General features: G+C 38.7%; 1 protein-coding gene across 1 annotated transcript; it reads right to left on the bottom strand.

Moving 5' to 3' along the window:
• Positions 1–5599: 5599 nt before the first annotated feature.
• Positions 5600–22517, bottom strand: LOC140245975 (protein NEDD1-like). The gene is made up of 14 exons (XM_072325426.1): positions 22436–22517; positions 19710–19874; positions 18706–18800; positions 18343–18459; positions 16763–16903; positions 16071–16300; positions 15429–15630; positions 12220–12427; positions 11616–11732; positions 10682–10869; positions 9522–9690; positions 8504–8762; positions 7469–7535; positions 5600–6516 (listed from the first exon to the last, which is right to left on the bottom strand). Exons 2-14 carry the CDS (start codon positions 19840–19842, stop codon positions 6412–6414), a joined length of 2031 nt encoding a protein of 676 aa, XP_072181527.1. The 5' UTR covers positions 19843–19874; positions 22436–22517; the 3' UTR covers positions 5600–6411.
• Positions 22518–23127: the final 610 nt, after the last annotated feature.

Here is a 23127-nt window from a genome sequence, read left to right as displayed (position 1 = left end):
ATGCAGCTGCGCTGCGCTGTGGCATGATGCATGCAGGCAGTGCATAGTGCTCATGCTGTGGAGAGCGCTAGCTTTTACACATTTCTACAAACTACTCGTACTCTTTGCTGAAGATGTCGATCTGTACGGTATCCGTAATAAGTCAATAAGGATGCATGACCCATTGCGACCGAGTACATTAAATTACCGGTGCTCATACTGAAGATTTACACTGTACATGGTTTAAGCTGTATTCCCCCCCCCCCCCCGGTGTGTTGAAGCAAAAAAAAATTAAAAAAAATAAAAAAAAAAATAAATCAAGAATCAATATGTGTAGAAGTTTGATTGTATAAATCTTGTGTTGTCTCAGGAACTGATTTTAAGTCTGTAAAGGAATCACTTGTGACCACAGTTTATTTTTGACCGAAAAGATCGGTCTGTTGGTCGTCGTGGATATGTTCCGCGGAGACTGCGTCTGGCTTCAAGGAATCCCCTCTCTGGAGGAGAGTGATAACGTAAAAAAAAACAACAACAAAAGACTCCTCCGGACAGACTGATCTTTCTGTCTACCACTATTTATGCAGAAACTGTAGGATGGGGGAAAAAATGTAGGGCCTACAGGTAGTATCAGAGTGAGTTCTTGACAATTACATGATGATGATGATTGAAATTGCAGATATTCTTGAATAGTGCACACAATAGGCCTACATACATTGCAAACAAACATGCAGAAATGTATCAATACACAAACTCTCAAATAGAACACAATACACAATAAATACATTGCAAACCGAACACACACACACAAGCATAAACAAAGGCATATATGCTCCCACACCTTTGAACATGGACCTTCATACTGATGACGCATACATCCATACTTGACAACATACCAAGGGTACACAAATTTCACATACCCCGGTACCTTGTTATCTACACAAAGGGCAGTCTGAAGGAGCATTGTGGAACTAGGGAGGTGAGCCACCTTCGTGGTGGTTAAAAGAATTATATTGGACTGATAGATGTTTGGTTTTGATCCTGCTTTGTTAGTTTGTTTCAGCATCTGTGTGACAGAGCATTTCATCCATTTTGTACTTGTGAAGCTATTTTTTCTGAAAATATGAGGCATGAATTTATTATTCATTACCTGGTACTGTGAATACAAGTAAAATGCCTTGTCTAAGGATTATATTTCCTATGTTGTCTGTTTTTGGTGGTAAAGAAATGTAAATTCACTTTAATAGATACAAACATATACACGCACTACACCACCCTAGCTTACACATAACATACTGACGCTCACATATGGTACCCTAACATACAAAGCCACATCTCACATGCAACATAAACCCTATGTAACTTCAACTGCAATGATTAACTTTTATTTGTGTTTATTTGTTCATATATTGTATGACGTTGCTACATTTCCATTTCCATTTCCATTTTCCAGTGTAAGCAGAATGTTACATTGGATTGTCTCATAAGAGCAAATTGCCTAACTTTCTGTTTTTGTTTTGTTTTCTTTGTCACCAAAAGGCTGCTGCAGGACTGCCAGCCTCTGTTTGAAGCATAATTTGACAGGATGCTTTTGGAAGTTTTGAGTAGTTGTTATACCATAGGCGAGCATGTAATTGCTTACAATATCAGTACTCATGTCGTACATATCCTTTCAACTATGCAGTTTTGTCCATTGCGCATTTTCATTTCTTTGTTTCACAGCTAATATTCCCACAAAATTCTATATTCAATATTTGCAGTAATTTGACACAAAGACAGAGACAGATTGAAAAAACTACAACAAAACAATCAGTTCCATTTTGATGTCAATGCAAAAGAGATTTTATTCTCAGTATACTTATATTCTGCATTTTTCATTTTGAACAATGTAGCATCAGTGGTATTTCAGGACATTTGCTACGAGCAAAAAATGGAACATCTACGGCCATCGCTACCTCTTCTTGTCAGGATCCTCAAAGGATCAGGAAGTATCTCGCTGATTTCCATGAAAGAGAAAAAAATTAATGAATGTATACAATGCACAGCCTTTGTGTGAGACAGCATATACCAAAGGAGTTTGTGGTTGCTATTGAGCAATGACACACAATGTCCAACCACTCTCCTCACTGAGTGTCCCACAGTGCATCTTCTCTGTGCAGCAAATCTATTGAAGGTTTTAGAAGTCTTATTCCATCTTGTTGGCACATCAACGATTTAAGCTGCAGCGCATTAGCATGCTAATGAAAAGCTATCATCTATGCGATGCTTTTTTTTTTTTTTTGGTTCTGTCAAAAATCATGCTTAAGCATGCAATGTTTTAATCTCATTTAAGAACACTAAACCCCTAAAATTAAACACAAATGAAATGCTGCGGAGAAAGCTTGAGAAAAAGAAGCAGGCACAGTTAGCTCCTGGGTGTGTTCCTTCCCCTTCCCTATTTTTGCCTGCTGGATAAAAAAAAAAAGTATGGTGTTTTGTTTTCATTTTGTTTGTTTGTTGTTGTTTTTTTTTACAAGACATGGAAGACAAGGTGAAAAGAGATCTGTACACTCTTACAATTACAATTCCGTTCAGCGCTTTAAATACCATTGCTTTGTGCAGTCCAGAAGCAAGACATTGGAAATCACAAAGAATTCACCATTGCAACAGTTTACAATTCATTTGAAGCATGGGCACAGTTATTATCACTCCTCTCAGATATACATACATGTATTATAAGGGTTATGGCATTTGTCATCTGCATACCTTCAATAATAAAATCTGTCAATTTCATTTGATGAGATAGGTGGGCGAGAAGTCTCAGCAAAGATATAATATGTGCATTGTGTGACTTGATGTGAAGGCTTGAGCATTTACTGAAATGTTCAGTGACAAAGTAGACAGTTTCATCCCAGGGCATCTAGCACATTCATCAGGCACTTGGAGAGGGTACAAACAAAATCAGGTCACAATCTCTTGATTCAACACCAGGTAGCTTGAGGTGGAACTTGATCCATACAATCTTGTTAGCCAACATCACTGTCAGATAAAATTTGGTGTACACATCATGGATTCACTGAATCAATGAAGTGGGCATAGTCCTGTCTGTATTTTCCAGCTCAAAGGTGAATTCCGACTTCTTTACTATCAGCTTCCACTTACTTCAAGTGGAATAGTATTTTACCCAATGCTTGCAGGAACAGTAAGGACATCAAACTATTAATGCACTCTCTTTGACTCACATTTGATGATATAGTGTATTGTGGTGATGAGTTAGATTAATATGCTCTTCATACTGTTATCCACAATGATTGTTTAGGTACAATGTACATACTTGAGCTCATTTTAAGAATGATCCAATGTCAAAATCATCATTGCAGCCACAAAGCTGGTGCTGATAATGATGATGCTATTTTTTTTTTTTTTATCTCTAACAGCTTTTAATTGCAACCACATCACATTTGTACAAAAAAATTAGGAAAAAATTTACTGAAACAAGCCTATGAACAATTCATAAGCCTATTGTAGAAACTCGTTTCAAACAGTAAAAAAAAAAATGAAGCAGAAAAGATGAACCTGTACACAATGTTATAACAGGAAAGAACTCAACCAGGGTTCAGTACTTGTACACACACACTATCAAAGAATATCACTGAACATCAAGCTATGTGACAAAAGTACATAAAAATTGGTTGTATAGTTCGACCTCGATTATCTGGCCATGTCGGGACCAGCGCTCATCAGGATAAGCGCATTGGCCGGATATGGGAGACACAATGTTGCCGTCCAAGCTGCCGTCCCAGTGCACTGGCAGCTAGAAAAGGTAGCATACCCCGCAACGGTGGTGTAATCTATGCTAGCCTGTGCAAAATTGTAGTCCCTTCTTCACAAAAATAAAGTATATCTTTATGTGAAAATCATACATGTTTTACCTCATTAGATATTGAGAACCCTATCATGCACATCTTATGAAATTAGTGAAATAGATCCATGAAAAGATGTTAAAGTCACTGTTTTTTGTCAATTTTTGGATGAAAAAAAAAGTCCTTCACTGCGTGAACGCGTCCGGATAATAGAGATTTCCGGATAAAAGGAGGCCGGATAATTGAGGTCGAACTGCATTTTCTTTTTTAAATCGTTTCAGGCAGAGTTACTGTCTCAGAAGTTCGGCACTACTATAGAGATATCTCATGAATGTACAAAGTATCTGGATAGAGTGAAATCAATGCTCAACAATTCATGTCGCCATTGCATGAACCACAACATTAGTGGTTACAAGCTGTGAGTCAATAGTTTTCACTTTTCCTGTGCAGTTGTCTGCTTGTTTGTTTGTTTTTTCTTTTCTCAATAAGAACAGAAATCCCCCATATAAATAGACATTATGCAAAGACATACAATAAACCATAGAATGCAATATATTACAAATAAATATCTTCCTTTTCACTAGATTTACACTTCATCACTAGATTTGACTTAATCAAGACGAGATGTAATTTAGTTATGACGTCATAGCATTATGCATAACTCTGCAGACACAAGGAGTAAATTTAGAAGTAAGAGAAATCTTCCATCATTCTACATGCACTGATTTTCTTATTCGAACTTCCACTCCTCCAGTCCCTTGTTCTCTTGATATCTTGCATAGCTGTGGGAAAGAAGCACTTGTGTATTGATATAGAAAGAAATGTCTTCCAGTTTCTTAAGAGTATTCACACCACCTGCCTGCAAATCTGAATGCTTTACATTGAAAAAAAGAAAAAAAGAAAGGCAGTCAACTATATACAGGCATATCAACATATGCTTCACGGAACACCAAGAATCACATGTTGCTTCTTTTGTAACACCAGCATACCAATTAACCCCATCATCACCAAAGGCTAGTCTATCATGTACAACTGCAATGACATGTGGATATAATAGTCCTGAGAGGATTAATAAACCACTGGCCGAGTATTGGTCAATCCTGGGCACATGTTTAACCGGTTGAGGATGAGTCCCGAGTAGCAAGGTAAACGCAGGCAAGTGTCTATGGAAAATGTGTGTTGTAGCAAAATCAGCCCGTCCTCACCGAAATGAGAAGACTTTCTTCTTATGAATGCTCTTGCATTGCAAGCTGGGTCCATTTATTTGGCTACAAAGGCATTTACAGCTACCATTTAGATTTAGCTACAGCAGGCACTTACAGGTTCATACATGTACTTTAAGTGACACACATACACTTGTCGCAAGTGTCTTATAATTCTTTTTGTCTCGTCCGAATTTGGTGGACTCCATGCTTTCTAATGAATGCATGGGTAATTAGGAACACAAGGTCAATATTGCTGCTGTAGGCAAGGATTACATGATTTTTGCATTGACTACATACAAGTAAAATTGCCATAACTTTCCTAATCATTTGTCCAGTTGTGCTAAACTTTGTAGCAATCTGTTGACAACAATTCACTCATTTTTTTCCCAGAACTCTTCCTTGGTAATGAATATTGTTGTTAATCATTATGTGCAAAGAAAAAACACTCAACGACCATGATACAGTTCACTCTTTTGCAGAAAAAAAAAAGGAAGGGAACCACAGCTCGAACTTCGACCTAGACTAGTTATAAACTTTGAAACCTAATCTTGAAAGATAGCCTAAACTACACTCATGACAAAGTTGGAAGAAACAAAAAGGTGGGCATAACAATTGTAAAATCCAGCCTGGAAATACATGTATATACGCTGCATATCATCAGCATTTCCAATTTGGTGGAGTACACACGTACCCATAAAATGCATTTTCTGTGGAAGCCAAGAATTGTGCCAGTGTGCGAAATAAATTCACTCCAAGTAATATTCTGCCATAGGTTGAGAAAATAGCTGCATGGTCCAATATTAGAAGTAAGTCCACAGCTATTTCTTCTTGAAGGTTTTAGTCAGGCACAAAACGAACATACTTGTACAATTTACCAACATTTTCCTATGAACATGCCTGGAACACATGAAATGTTGGTTCTTTTGCTATGGAGGCTGATTGCCGACACTACACTCTATATCATACCATGGCTGGGTAGTCAGTGCAAGGCCTTGTTGTCAGTTGTCAACAGCATGCCATAAAATGTTCATCAGCCGCAGAAAGTTCATTGTAGCTGTCGGAGGGTAACATTCTGGACATCAGCTATAAATAGAAGACAAAATCTGTCTTTCACCTTGACAATGTCACACAGGGACTGGTTGTGCTAGCAGTGTAGACCTCTCAGGAACCACAACCAGGCAAATATTCTCCACTTCATATTTAAAGCCAACACCAAATCAATGATAGTCAGCATTGTCTGACTGTCGCGTCGTTTCCAAATTCCTGTGATGGTAAGGCATCTGTGTTTTCCTCTGATGCCAGACACAGCCACACAGACACGACAGTATATGTGCTGATGAATGATCTGTGATTGCAGTCCCTCTCTACACAAGACACAATGTTCATGTTCAATACTTTGCCTTGAGCCTCTTGTTCTCCTCCCGGAGGGTCTCTATCTCTGCCAGCAGTCCCTCGTTCACCGAGTACCGCTCCAGGAGTGCTTGGATTTCAGTCTGGTGGGAATGGGGTGAAGAGAGATCTCAGTAAGCAGGAAGCATCCACTTTTATGTCTTATGCTGTACATACTTATGGTAACGAGACATTTGCTCCTGTGACAATTGCTCCTGTATCATTTTCTCCAAGGACTAATAGGGTTAGGGTCAAAGATGTGATAAAGTTTAGGTTTAGTTTGATAATATGATTAGGGTTATGTTTGTGAGTAGAATTTATGTTTGGCTTAGTGTGCAGATATTTCACGGGAGCAATTGTTGCAGGAGCAAATGTCATGGAACCAGTACTGACAACCAAGTCAAGCAGATATCAAGCAAGCACGAATAATGGTCACCATGTATTCTGTTTCCTTTTAGAATAGCATATATTGTGAGAATATACACAATTAAACATTTATTAAAGGGCCTTCCAGCCCTAGTTATGACATGCTGATAGAGCAACTTTAACAATTGGCAAAGAAGTTATATAAAATGCATTTCACAAGATATATATACAATCTTGTCATTCACATCATGCATTACCTGGAAGATCCATTGATAGTTAATGACTATCAATTGTGTCTTTGTCATAGCAATGTAAGGGGTCGTTCACAATTATCAACATTTTCACATGTGTACAAAACCATACACTTTTCAAGACCCCCCCCCCCCCCCCATTAAAGTGAATGAAAAAAAATGTTGATTTTTTTGTTTGGCATTATTTTCACTGTGTTCAGTTCTTGATTGGTCTGCCTTTTTTCAGCTTGTGTCGACATTTTTCGAAATTGGAAAGCGTACGCCAGGTGTTGACCCCCTCCCCCCCCCCCCCCCCCAGCGTACAGTTTGTATGCTTGTGAAAATGTTGATAATTGTGAACGGCCCCTAAGGGTTAATATGAACAAGACTAAAAAAACAAAAAACAAAACAAAAACAAACAAAAAAGTCAAAATTTTATTGACGAGGGAAAACTATAAACCTGTTGGATTTGAAATTGCCGAAGCATCTCTAGCTGGAGGTTGGTGACATCTCTGTGGATTGCCATCCTGTCAAGGAAAACAGGGGTATAGGGTGAGACACTTCAATAAAAATAATAATAATAGCAAATTCTTATATAGCGCAATGTGCATAGAGACATTAGTCTATTTTTGTGATATGCGCTATACAAATACGGTTTATTATCATTATTTCAGACTTTGTGAAGTGAACATGAATTGGGAACAAATAAGGACGTAAAATAATTTTCATTTCAAACAGCATATAATCTTCAGTAATACAATATGGCAATATTGAGATTTTATGTCAACTTAAGATTTTTTGTTTTTGTTTTTGCTTGTCCTCTTGAATAGTGCTAAGTAGTAAACAAAACATCCATTCATGATTTATGGCTTAAAAAAATAAATCAAAACAGCATTTGTTTGTGTGTTTGTTTGTTTTTTAATACAGGGGATTTCCATTACAATGAGATCCTTGGGATTGGCAGTTTTCTTTCATTGTACTGAAATTTCATTATAGCCAAACACTAAAATTTTGGGACTTGAATTTCTAATTCATTGTAATGAGAGTTTAGTTATAACTGTGTTTGTTATGACAGGACAGCACTGTATTGCTTATCTCACTGGGTGAAAAAACAAAAACAAAAAAAAAAACAGCTGATAATAGTCAGGAGGGCTTATATCAATGCTACCTGAGATATACCACAAACTTAAGCACCACATGTGAAATAGAATGGTTGTAGTTGCAAAGGGTTTTCATGACAATGCACACACATTTTATAAAGGAGACATCATCTTTCCCTCTCTTTCTCTCTACTTATCCATTTCTGAAGATAGAAATCTTGATCACCTGCTTTGAAGTTTGTGTTGCCCAGACATATTTCTGTTACCGATCCTATCAAATATTCAACAAATACACAAAGCACCCACAACCACTTGTTAAAATTATGGATTTCAAGGTTACAGGAATGGCACTATGAGGGGTGCAGCCTCAAAGAATATGTTGCCAGAGTCAGTACCTGAACTCTTCTAATGATTCTTCAATCAGGTCCTTGATGAAATCTACTTGGAATGTCTGGAATGGCGTGTTCTGTAATGAGCTCCCCGCTGCAGTAGCCCCTCGCGGCCCCTCTCCTTCCACTTTCTCCTTCTCCTCCTCTTCCTCCACGTAGTCCTCCAATGGGATCCTTGGGTTCAGCTCGTCGAGGAATTTGGTGGGCTGGGTGGTGGGAAGACTCTTTGGAATCAACCTGGAGGGTGCCTCCTCAGGAGACAACACTACAGGGGTAAATGATCAAGGGCAGAAATCAATTACACAACCGGCCGAGAGAAAAGGAAATGCGCATGCACCACCAAGATGGAATGCATTCATCACAAACATCATTAACCACAGTTCATCCAACACAAAACGGACTATTTATTGCAACTTACTATGTGCATGGACAACATGGTGGAAAGGCACGGTATAGAGAACGATTCTACTGGGTTTGCTACTCCCTCTGCAAGCACTACTCCATCATGATTTGAAAAACAACATTCGTATATCACCAAACTCCTCCCTAAAAAATATATAGGCTAGCTGCATTTTCACACCCCAAAAATGAGGTGACAACATCTCACAACAGTGAAAGAGTACTTTGCATGAACAATAAAAGTAAAAGTTTTCAGTGTCTAAAACTGTATTACATTATGATTATCGTAGCACACGTATCAAGGTGGCAATACGAAGGGGGATTTTTTTTTTCAATGTATTCAGACATGTCAACATCACCTGTCAAATGAAGCAACAGATATGACTGATGGCTGTTGCTGTCACAGTAAAAGTTCATATATCTTAATGAGCAATCATGAACTTATCTTCAGCTCAGTTTACATAGTTCAGTTCAGAGTATCTGCAGTGTAGCTTTACTGATCTGACATAAATTTCTCATGGCCAGTGATTGTATCAAGCCCTGGCTAAACTTGCTGTGGAGATCATATTCATAAATGAAGGTTGGCTTCACAAGAGAGTAGATTCACAGTGAACAAACAGCCCACCCGGTCTGTGACTAGTCGGTGTTGTGGTGGGTGTGGCCTCGTCTCTGCCCTGTCCAATAGGGGCCAGGTCTAGCAGGTTTGGAATGTGTCTGGCATCTGCTACACTGGTCGGGAAGGAGGTCCGTCTGGGGGACACTGGGTCTCCTGGAATGATGCTGCTTTGTATAGGCTGTGTAAACAATAAATTGAAACAATACCCTAATACCTAACGATCACAAAGGAAACATCAAAAAATGAAACCAGCAGAAAATTATCATTTCATGTTACCATCATACTAGAAAAGATATGTGATACACTGTGAGACTATGTTAAGACATCATTTAATATCACAATGTATCGGCACTGATACAGTGATATCTTGAAACAGATATATGAATAAAAAGTCAACATTTCATGAGATTTGATGCAGCTGAAACATACTGTAAAACGAGGAATGTTCACGTGCATTTTAATTTTGCGAATTTCGTAAGCGGCAACATTTGCAAAATTAAAATGCACGCAAAAGTTCTTGCCTACACAATGTGCATTGAACGCCAGTCGCAATTTGTGAAATTTTCATGCCGTGAATATATCGTGTTTTACAGTAAGTACAGGCATTCATTGTGATTCCTGGTGCTTTCTAACCATGTGTAAACCATAAGACAAGCCTTACGGCAAATTTCATCGATGACACTCATGAAATATGAAAACTACTCAGAAACCTCCCTTTTATAAAATTTCTATTTCTGGCATACTGTGTAAAATCACGAGTATTCAGTATGGCACACTGAGTCCCTTGAATACATTGCATGTCTTTCATCTGTTTGTCATTCTGAACATAATCTAAAACATCTGGTTCCCATTGAAGTACATGTTAAATACAGGAAGCAGGTGGCAGTCTTTCATAGACTCCTACATACAACTTATTCTGCACATTCTTGCTAAAATTTAGCAGCATATTTTGGTTGGATAAAACAAAAGATCTCACAATGGAGAAGGAGAAGTGTCCTGGAAAGAGCACATCATGGTTACAGTAATCATACCTGTTGTATGAATGATATTCGTACCATGCATTTACAAACTATGACATCTTTAAAACAACAAGTAAATATTATGCAGTTAATCACAGCTACGCTATAACAAGTCATTTGTACTGTGCCTTTAGGGGACATATCACTGACCGATTTGAAACGGACACTGTTGATTGTCGTCCCATTGTCTGCGCCATCTACATGATTAGGTAGGGCCCGCCTGATTGGTCCAAAGGGGCTGGCTTCCAGGGCCACAGAGCCAATGGGATTTCTCCTTGTAGAACTGTCAATGTTTGGGTTGTCCACATCTGATGACAGAGGGGAGAAGATACCGGCTCCTGGGTTGTGAACATAAAGAGAATGTTAAAGAAAGAGAAGAAAGCACAGAAAAACAAAGCAACTGACCAAAAACATTGAAATAGAGTAAAGCAAAACAGAAACAGGAAGTCAGTCCAGTGAAGAAAGCATATAGGATGTTTCACTGTGATAAAAACCTTGGCCATGGGGAAATAATATGTTCATTTGATGAAGGCACCCTGCTAAAATGTGACATAAATCGTATGTTTGGCACGATCACAGAATTCCAGAAAATGATCCATAAGAAATGAACAAGATCTTGGGCTGGTACTGCTCTATTCCCAAAGGAAGTTCAGATTTAGTCCGAGGATAATGCAAATTTTTCAATTGCCTAATGAGCATGACATAATATGGCATACACTAACAGACATCCAATAATGAATGTGGACTGGCACAAACATGTGCAGGGTATGCCTATTTCCTGCTTGTTTGAGTCCATGGACTACATTTAAACAATGAATTTGATTTAAACCACCTTTGTAAATTCAGTCCCATCAGTACTATGCAGAGGATAAACTTTTCAGAGAAAATCACTATGATTAGTGCTACAAGCAATGCAATTTGATTGAGTCTATCGAATGAGCACAGAATCTGACATGTTTCTAACCATAAAAACATCCAGAGGGGGCAGGGGAATGAATTCATTGTTTCCAAAATTATTTCCCTCAGCTCTGATGTCAAGCAGTGAGAGCTATGAGTAAAGCAAAAGATGTTACTATGTGCTTACCCGGCAGGCTACTATGTTTCTGTTGGGTCTCTGCCTTACCCACCGTCTCAGGCCGGTCATCTGTGATAGAGGCGGGGCCATTCCTCAACGGCGCCCTCAAGTTAGTTGAGTCACCTCCTGTGGGTACATGGATACGCAAATAAACAAACACATTAATGGTTACTATAGTGTCACAATTGTACGGCCTCCCAGCGACCCCCCCCCCCCCCAATTGTGATGAAAATCAGCACACACATTGCCTGTGACATAATCTTCAACTTGTAGAGTTGACATTTTAAAAAATGTATATAATTTATGCTGATTTATACACATACTGTATGCGTGAAATCAGACTTTTTGCCACAAATCTCGATATAAAGCTCTGAAAAGGCAGAAATTTGGTGTATATATTCTTTGTTGACAATGTTGACAAAAATTGTGCCATCATAACTATCACACGGAATGTTGAGAGGGGCCCCATGTGCCCCCCCCCCCCCCCCCCCCCCCCCCGATAGTTATGGGTTAAGGCTTGTTCTTCCTCTTATATTGGCAATAATACCAAGATAACTTGCACATAGTGTGGTATTACACTTTCCCTGTAATCATCTGTTTGGCGGAAGCTTACCATCCCTGATTGGCGAAATAACATCCATGTTGTCGATTTGGTTTAGGCGGGGTAATGCGTCGCCCTGACTCTTTTCATTAAGACTCTCCTTGGAAGCCTTCATGTTGTCCGGAACCATGGACCCTAGCTCGCCCGGTTCCGCACTCGATGCTGACGACTTCTTCTGTGAACTGACTGTCCTCGAACTTTTGCTTGCTGGCCCATTGGTCTGTAGGTTTGAAAGCCCAGTGTCATGTTAAAGAACAGGATTCAGGGGTCATGTAAACCATGGGAGTGTCACAATATAACAGACATGGTAATATGTAGAAATTTTGAAATATCAAAATCATTATTAATATCATCATTACCATCAATGTTGTCGTCACTGCTGGTATCGCTTTTCTTCTTCATCTTCTTTCTCTTATTATTACTTGTAATGGTAGTATCATCACCATCACCATCATTGTTGTTACTATCACAAATATCAAACTCCAAGATCATAAAACATCATTGTTATTGATGTTTGAAGCAACATTACTACGAAGTCTACATTGTAAATAACATGCACTGGAGGACAGAAATAATCTGGCTTAACGGACTCATTTAAAAGGGCATTTTACCGGTTTTTTATTTTTTTATATGTTGTTCTTTTAATTCTAAAAGACCCAGAGGTGCAAACAGAATCAAAATTTCATAACGATTAAGTCCGTAATTTAATGTTAAAAATGGAACTTTTTAGGTGAGTATTATGCTAATGAGCTGACGAGCCCGGATGTTACGATGTCACAGGTGCTCTCACTATTACTGATTACAAGTGCTTGCATACGCGTGCGTTAATTCGTATCGAGTAGCAGACGACGCTTAGGCCTAATTTAGCTAGCAGGCGGCGCTTGTGTACTGTTCTATCCATGTAGATATCTCAAAAATCACTAAACCAAATCGCACCAAAATTACAGGATATACTTCATAGCATATTTCAAAGTATTCTCTTATATTTGAACGAAATCAGTAAGCGAGAAGTATCAATATTGACGCCGACTTTCAAGTCGTCACTCAAAAAAAAAAATCACTCTTCGCGAGAGATCTTGACGAACGCAAGATGCACAATCTAGAACTGAAGTTAGCCGACTAGTACTGTGCGAACGGGGAATTTACGCGAGAACTAAACTCAAAAGTGTAATGATTTTTGCGACTTGTGTGATATAGGAACTACATTTTTCATTCAAATTACCACAAATAATTTGTAAATTTATATATTGCCCCCGATTACTTGAAAGATTTGTCTCGTGATATTAAATGGCTAACTTCAGTCTGTGCGTGCGCAGCAGATAGACACTCTAGCCCCTGGCCGGCCGCAATCACTCATGTTAGTCGTAGAGCAGATTATTTTTAGCGACGCCGACAGGAAAGTCGACATCTACACTTACGCTTCCCGACATGTGATTACATTTGTTTCCAATTAATGTGAGCTGTTGGATATGAATCATAAAGTACTTCCTGTGAGTTTGGTGCCATTTGGCAAGGTGAATTTTGAGATATCTACGTGGATACGGAAGTACGCTAGCACTATACCTACACCAGCGCTGAAATCGCGAAGCGGCGACACTGTGTTAGAATCTACGTGGTCAGGCCACTCTTCCAAGATATGGGTCCTAGTAGGCCTAGGCCTACTGAAACAAACTGTTAGATCTAACATTAGTCCTTGGTGTAAAGAACACCACTGTGAGATTTATTCGACTACAAAACATCCGAAATCCATAAAGCAGATACCTTACCTGAAAAATTCAGCACAGGAACAACAGTGCCTGCAGGACAAGGGTCCAGATCTAGATCTGGGGTCTGGAATTTCGTCTGGACTTTCTTCAAGTTCTGGCAGCAGGGTATGTAACGTTACGCTGTGCCTTAGCGCTGTGCACATAGGGCCTACAGCTGCAATGTCGACGGTGAGTGAGTGTAGGGCCTACTCATCAAAACTTGGACTGCCACGTAGAACCTACTCCTTGACTGCTCAGTAGTCCTAGTCCTAGTTCTAGTATTTCAGAGTCTATGTGTACTGGGTACCGTTTTCATCTCACTATTAAGCGTAAATCGTGCGTGCCGTTGAAGAGAGTCTATCTACATTTGGATTTTCGAGATTCACTCAGCCCTCATCTACGTTAGTTTGAACTGGCGAACCATCGCTCGATCATGATCATCAATGCGTAACGTTACTTACACACGGTCTTCTATGGGCAGCACGTTCGGATAACGATGCCAATTTCATTTTGCATATCTGGAATTTCCCCACAAGTTTTATCTAAATAAAAAGCTGTTGAATAGCTTGCTTTTAAAGATTAATAGATATTGTTTAACATATTTATTATAGCTCCATATTGCAATTATACTAAATAACAGCTTTTGGAGTGCTTCGTGTGAGATTTCATCAGTAAATCGGCATTATGTAGTTCGTCTTGCTAATGTCGGGGTTGTGCACAAAGAGCACCTGTGACGTAGGCCAAATTGCGTGGATCGTTCCATGGCTTGCTCGTTTTCATTTTTGTCAAAAAATCATTACAGGCTTATCCTGGGTTTTACAATCCTCTCTTTCCAGTAGTAGGCATCAAAAAATGTAGATTAGAATTATCAGACAATTAGAAAATGTCAGTACAGTTTTCTTTTAAGATGCGATTGCTGCAGTGTATGACACCATATGGCATTAAATTTTGGTGTGGTCTCCATACCACCCTGGGAAAAGAATAGCACTGAATTTGCTTCAACGAACATATCGCGACATATGATGGATTGTTACTTCGTCACAAATTCATTGAACTCACTACAAAGTGTCTGTCCTAAAGTGGCAACTTTGAGCAAGGAGTTATATGATTAACAAACCCAAAATATTACATACACCTAACTTGATGAAGATGTATATACATGCATATTATGTACATATCTAACACTACATACTGTATACACCATATATTTAGCGAGTCTGATTTTCGCAAATCGGGACTTCCTGACAATCTTGCAAGTGGTAAAATTCGCGATCATGGAGTACAGTTCTGAATGGAGAAACGTTTGCCTGCCTGTCACATTCGTGTCGGAATCTGACTCAATATTTTCACGTGTTCTAAAATTTGCGAATAGCACCCAATTCATGAAATTTGCATAAAATAAAAACCTCATGAAATATTTGGCGTATAGAGTACTCGTTTTTCTAACTTGCTAACATATCCAGGTAACATTCACACCTTTGAAGACCCAGACTGGTGCTGGAACCTGATGCATTGCACAGATGATTTGTGGGCGCTCAGTGTGTTCATCGGTGATGAGCCCATGCGCAGGTCAAATATGTAGATCTTGCCCCTCGTTGAACCCGTCGCCAGGGTCGCCCCGTTGTGCATGAAGGCCAGAGAGGTCAGTGGAGACTCCACCGTCATAAACTTGATTGTCCTGAAACACACAAGTAGTGCTCTCAGCTTTCATATGTAGATGCTTATACAGACCACAGTGTAAAGGCATGTGTGCAATGGCTAAAAGTTGCCTAGCTGGAATATCTTGCAGTGAGAGGAGGTGAGCGCATCAATTGCGCAGGTTTTATTACAGTGACTGCATTACTACAAAATGCAAAGCCCTTTGCTCACCATGACATAGACAAACTAGGCTCTAATAAATACATAACAAACAAAACGAACAATCATCTTGCTCACATAATTCAACATAATGTTACCATAATTCTCATTATCTACATTGCTAACTTTAGCACAACATATTAATGACCATTTAAAATGCACGTCTAGTTCACTTGCATTGGGCTCAATAGAGCTACATCAAAAACAGAAACAAAACATGAACAATGATATCAAACGAAAACAGACAGAAAAAAACCTTACTTTCTACCATTGACGTCATAGCACACCACTTTCTTGTCGAGCCCAGCGCTGGCGAGAAGTAAGTTGTTCACCGGTGAGAAACACAATGACATAGCGGGTGCACTGTGCGCATCACTGAAAGCAGACACCATCTTGTTGGTGTTGGTGTCCCACAGTGAGAGACTGCCGTCATCTGAGGCGGCGGCGAGAAGAGACTTCTTGAAGTGCGAGTACCCAATGTCCCTGATGGTCTGATTGGGGATGGATAAAACACATCAATTTCATTTCATCACTGCATTCAACAAAAGGAATATAGCAAATCTTCATATCTTCATATGCAATCATTACAAAAAAGGTGTAAAAGTGATGTTAAAATACAGGACAACATTATATACTTTTCTTCTAGCACTGTTTTACCACCAAAAGAAATATATCACACTCACGACTAATTCAAAGACACATCAGCCAATGTATGCCAGTTTATGATTTGAAAACATTTATGAAATGAAATTAAGTGAAGGCCTCTACCAGTGTTCATGCTGCCGAAGTCTTCTCCAGGTGAGATCTACACATGTATGCAATTTCATGACCCCATTATCAGTTACTATATGAAATGACATTACAAGCTCATATAGCCGAAGCCTTCATTCCTTGGCTCATCCTGATCAATGGGTGATAGATATTTTATATCTAAATAGCTGTCTAAGCGTTACCTGGCCCGAGGGAGTGACCATTGGTGTGCCGGGCTGACCAGATACCACATTGTGCACCAGAATCTCCCCACTAGCTGAGCCTGATGAGAGATATGTGTCATTCCAGTTGAAGACCACACATGTGACATTGTCTCGATGCTCCTTGTATTCCACAGAAAATGGGAAGAAAGTCAGTGAAAATCAATTGTAAGGAACAACTCAGGTGGTATCTATTCACAAGCACATCACACACTTTATTTGTATAAATGTAAAATCCATATCATAGATCATAACTAGCCAATAAATCTGTCGGCTTGTTTTTGTACGTTGTTAACATAATAACAGTCTCTGCCTCCTTCTTACATTTATCCTTTACCTATCATAACTTGTTCCATACGTAGATATGCACAGACATACGCATGCTCACATTCTTTCTGGTACTTACCAAGAATTAAGGTTCTCGGGATTCCTTGTCTATGCACCACAGCATTCAGGAAGCCACAGTCACAAATGCTACATGCGTTTACTCAGCAGTGTTGATTTTCTTGACAATGATATATAAATATTTTTTTTTGCTTATTTCTTTTTGCAAGCTGGAAAATTTCTTCAGTGCTAATAGTATCAGAAAATGATATTGTGTAATCTTACATGCATAGTTAAATATTAGCACAGATTCTCTCTACTGATATTCTAAGTAATCTGACTTCATGCCAGATTGTATGCACCTCCAGTAGTTTGCGATGAATGTGTATGCCCCTCCCCCCCCCCCCCCGAAAGGGGCTAAATTTTCAATTGCATAACTTTATTTCATGTCTAATTTTGATGGAACTTCTACCAATCTTATTGTCTTAAATTTCTCTCTATCACTTACATTCACTTGTATATGCAATGGCATCGCACTTTACAGAACATCTGAATGAGTTCAAGCAGTTTTCTATCTCAATTCATCACATGAGTTACATGATAGAATATTGACATGTCTCTGATTTTGCTACAACATGCATTTCCAATAGACACCTGCCGGAGTATACTTGGGACTCATCCTCAATGGGTTAATACTGTATGTCCCAACAAAAATTACGAAGGGACCCTCCGCAATTATATTTTTAAAAATAGTGAATCAATCCAAATACAAATTCAGGGTGTGAAACTATAACTCATTGCCCACATCATACAGAAAACCCCATTTGATTTGCTTCAGTAGTCAAAGAGAAATGAGGAATTTTGTAGAGGATGTCAAGAATCTCTTCCCTCCAAGTTCTATTGTATTCACACACAAAATTGAAGCGATAAATTTGGAAGAATCAGACTCATGACATGCTTTACAACATTCCACATTTCTCTGTGACCACTTAACCAAATTGAATGGGGTTTTCTGCAAAATAGAGCTAAGATGTTATATTTTAAGACCCTGAAGTAGTATTTAGACAGTTTAATCATATTGGGTGTTATCAATGCAAAAATTTGATTGTATTTTTTTTTTTTTTTGACATACTGTACAACATCCAGCACTGCTCAGCATCCACATACACATATATCAACGTATATCACATTTCCATCCCATGTGGATGAGAGAAATCCACACATTTTAAAATCAGTACCTTGTATGTTTTCCGTAACTTTTTGCTCTTCAGGTCCCAAATGCTGACTAGCTGGTTCTTGCCTCCACATGCCAGGTAGCGAGTAGTTGAGTTTAGGGCAAGGCATGTCTGTTTCTCCTGAAGCGAAATATATTAAATGCAGTTCATAAAATGCACAAGAGAAGTATATATGCATGAATAAGTGTTGGATATACGTTTAATTGTAAAATAAACATTTACCATTATAAAATAGAGCCACAGTTTAAACACTCTGTCATCTAGAAGCATGACATAAGTTTCTTCAGTTAATGTGACTACTGACCAGTTAGTCTAGATACCTAATCAGCTAACATTAAAAACAAATCTTGTCCCAGGCAAACTTACCCCTTCAGCAAGCTCGATTACATTGGTGGCCACATTCTTCGTGTATGTCAGAACCACTTTGTCACCCACAGACGAGGCACTGGCAAGCAACTGATGTGAATTACAACAAGTTAAGGAACACACAGTTCAATGTTCACTTCAAGTCCCACAGACCATGCCATGACAGCACTGATATTGTAATTTGTATAATATGAGGTTTTTTTTTTTCCTCTTTAAGTCTGTTCTTTTATGAGATGATTATGGTACAGAACTGAAAAAATTTCATTCAACAAATTTGCTTCAAAACAACACTTTAGCAGAGGCAAGGTTATCTCCATACACAAGTCTTATGCAATGTGTTGTAAATATTAACATAAAGACCAGCCAAAATTAACAACTGACAGTTGTCACCTTTGCATATATGCACTTGTGTAGTGGTAGAGAGAAAAAAAAAAGGTTATACAAACATGCTTGTAGTAATAGCTGTACCTCTAAATCTGTATTTAGAAGTCATTCTTAATAATACATCTTGATTTGTTGACAAAATGTGTATTTTTACCTTTGTTCAAATGTTATTGACCCACAGTGGTCCTTATCAAATACAATACATCACCTTTTATGGTGATACCTTATTTCTACTATCACCATGCATGTACTATGACAGAAATTGACTGGTGGTAGAAGCATGGAGCTAGGGTAACTCCATGGTACAAGTATGGGTTTGAACTGTAATGCTGTGAAATATCAGCCACAGTACACATTCAATTCTTTTTGAATAGTTCTTTTATGTTACCAAGTTCAAAAGCAAAGATTTAAAATTCATACTTTCACATGAATCCTGGACTACATCATAAATTGATGACTGCTCAAAAAAAAAAAAAATAAATAAATAAAATGAAATATAAAAGATAGTGTATGCAGTGCGAATTGCACTGTTAAACTTCATAAAACAAGCCAACAAACAAATGATGAGTGGATGGACACATACTTTTTATTTTATATAGGGTTGTCTATATAAAGGATATTGTTTTGGCTCCAACACAGACTTGAAACAGGCCCAGTATGGGGAGAGAACTGATGCAGAGGTGCTGTACTGGACAAATCCCAGATTTTTATGTCATCACCACCAGAGCAAAACTTGACCAGGCTTTCATCCATGATTCATCTTTGTCCATCAACAGCAATGGCATCTAATTTGTGAAACATTAATAGGGAAATTTAAGCTGCAAAGTTCAATAAAGCATACAACTGTACCGGTACCTTGTATAAGAACATTTTGAAAGGCAGAAATTAATTAAACAGCAATTCCACATTTCTTAGTACTACTCTACTAGGGTGGTAAGATTGTCTTGATGTCATTCCAAGCTCCAAATAGAACATAATGGAAAAGGTACTCTCAGCTCATCCTGGTACTTTGGTTTTGAGTTTATGCCCCTATCTAAATAGTACAGGGTAAATGCAAATGGGCCAAGTGTAATTTGATGGGAGAAAAATCAAGCAGTGCAAATTTTTCTGTTTGATTCCTGTAAGATTGGACTTGGTATAATGCAAATAACAGAACCAGTTCACAGATTTTCTTCAGTGCAGCAACAACAACAACAACAACAACAACATAGAACCATGCACAGAAAAAAAAAACAGGAAAAGAAAAATAAAGTCAAGCAGTGATATTGTGAAGACACTACACTGTGACCTAGACCTACATCAGACTGATATCTTAATTTCAAACACGCATAATTTACAGTACTGTACGAGCTGAAATTTTCACGTACATCAGATATTTTCGCGAATTGCTACTAGGAGAACATTTTCACGTGTTGTTAATTTCGCGGTTGCGAGGTCTATTAAACTGTGCTTATCTGTTCGCACGTTGTTATTTTCGCGGTTCAAAGTCGATTCACGAAATTCGCGAAAATAAGACCACCGCGAAAATGTCAGCTCGTACAGTATTCAGTTTCATGTATTACAATGCCAAATGGGCAATGCCAATGGCATTAGTGGACTTGGGGGGGGGGGGGGGAGTTTCTTTCCAAGGCCAGGGACATGAATCTTGTAGGATAGGCATACAATTACAAATTACAAGCTCACAATCTATCCACATCTATAAGCCTAACGTTACATGTATAACCCTCCTTGTGATGAATATCATCACTGACCCTATGTGACATAGAACCCTAGTATTCAGTAGCCCGACCAGACACTGTTACGCTATGCGAAAACAGCGTCTGACACGCACGGCATGCAGCCTCGAAGTGAGGAACCTCAACACAACTACAAAACTTAGGAACATGTATACTTTTCTCCTTTAAACAGAATACTTTACTCACGTTAAATGCTACAGAAGAATAGTTCGCCACACTGGGTCCATGGAGACCACTTGCGATAAGTCCGTGGAACAAATAAATGACACTTTCTGGCGCAATTCCTGACCGCCGGGCTTCGTCGTTGCAGGATTCAAAATGGCGCCTTGACTTATGCGCATGCGTGACCGGATGTGCTCCAGAGCGAGCGCGTGTGCGTTGAAAGTGTCGAACAAACCTTGGCGTCTGCGACACAATAACCCAGTACAGTTTATAGCTGTATACCTTATACTAGTAACCGTGCGTACGCTGCTTGAAAGGGCATTCACATCACGTGACCACCCGATATCTGAGCTTGGCCTGGCGTGAAAGATTGTGTACGGTGTGGACATGCTGGATATGATGATCAATTTCGGTAAGTTTCATTACGTACATTTGAATATATATAGCATCAGATGTAGAGTAAATATTGAAGAGTATACTCGATGAGTTTGAGGTGACAAAAATGATCGTAAGTATCAAAAGTCAAAGCTATCGTGTACGATTACGTCGCCTCTCCTAGTGATTGGTGGTCGCGCGCGTACAGCCCTGTCGCGACGTACCATGTACAGCGACTGGGCTGTGTATAGTTAAGTATTCAGGTACTATTAGTACAATGAAATAGTAAATTCATTATAGTTTATCCATTATCCATCATGTCATGTCATAGTACTAATAATAGTAGTAGTAAGTACGTATGTGCATGCATGCTGCTGACACTACGACAGACGTCAGACATGACACACAGCATAGTTAACATTTCGATAACCCAAATTTGAGTAAAGTTTAGACCCTAGCCGAGTTTAGACCCTAGCCGAGTTTAGACCATTACTAGACTTAGGCATTAGGTCTATAAATACTGAAACTCAAACAATTTTACAGTAGATTCTAAACTTTTATCGAAATTTACACTTATCTAAAATCAAATTTACAGTTACTGACCCGCTGTGCTCGCAGTCTTCAACTGGTTCAAGTTCAATAAATACAGTCATGTATGATGAATTTAAATTTAAATTTATGTTAGCTTTGATGAGTTTAGCTTTGCATTTGAGTCTTGCAATAGGAAAAAAAACACTGTTAATGAGTGTTAGTGTTTAAAAAAAAATAGTTTCAAATAATTCCTGTCGCTGAAGAAATAGAAAATGCACTTCCAGGAGCCGAAACAGAAATCACACGATTGCAAAGTCTGACTGACATATGACATTCATATTCCGGGCAATTCCTACCATGCAAAAATTACATCGTGTGGGACTATGGAGCTAGGCGAAATCGCGGCCAAACTGTAGTCTACGTCGATCAACGTACGATCCCGACTGACCGACTGTCATTGCAATCTGATCATACAACAAATTGACTTATAACTCTTGAGTCTCTTGTGGTTTAATTTACTTCCACTCGGCTTATTTACTTACAAACTGAATAGCTGGTTCAGTATCCTCCCATCAGTTAGAATCTAGATTCCATTTATCAACAAAACAATATTCAAAGGTATTCCACTGTTATAGGTTGTATGTTGTCGACACGCAGCATTCATTCGCCACTGCACTTCTCATCGAAAACTTGCGCCAATGGTTCATATTGTGTTGTAAATGCGAAAATGTAAAAGGAAAAGCGCTATTTCCGTTTTAAAGTACACTGTAGGTCTACGCTCCAAATCGTCCACATCTCATCTCATCAAGGAGGTACCTCCTTGATCTCATCAGTGGTCTATGTAGGCCCCTATAACATCTCAAAACATACCGGAGCACTCACTTGCGTACATTACCAGAGTAAAACTTGAATTAAAAATTGCGAGTTTTATCTACTTAGTATTTTAGTGAAATAATATTTCATGAAGATTATGTCTAGATTTTCATCCACATTTTATGAATTGTCGTTTTTCATGTCTCAAACTCATCATCATTGCGGGGGGGGGGGGGGATGGGGTGGTTCAACCTAAAACGGAGAACTAAAGGGAAGGTTCTTGCTGGAGTTTAATGGAGAGCGCATATAATTTGATTATTGCATATGATTCTGATATTACACCACAGATCATTTTTCTACAAAAAATAAAATAAAAATACACCCCCCCCCAAAAAAAAAAAAAATCCATCCAGACGTCACA

Source organism: Diadema setosum, chromosome 2 (assembly GCF_964275005.1).
Source record: "Diadema setosum chromosome 2, eeDiaSeto1, whole genome shotgun sequence".
Classification (NCBI taxonomy): domain Eukaryota; kingdom Metazoa; phylum Echinodermata; class Echinoidea; order Diadematoida; family Diadematidae; genus Diadema; species Diadema setosum.
Note: the sequence above shows the minus strand (reverse complement) of the source record. Positions and strands in the feature narration are given on the sequence as shown.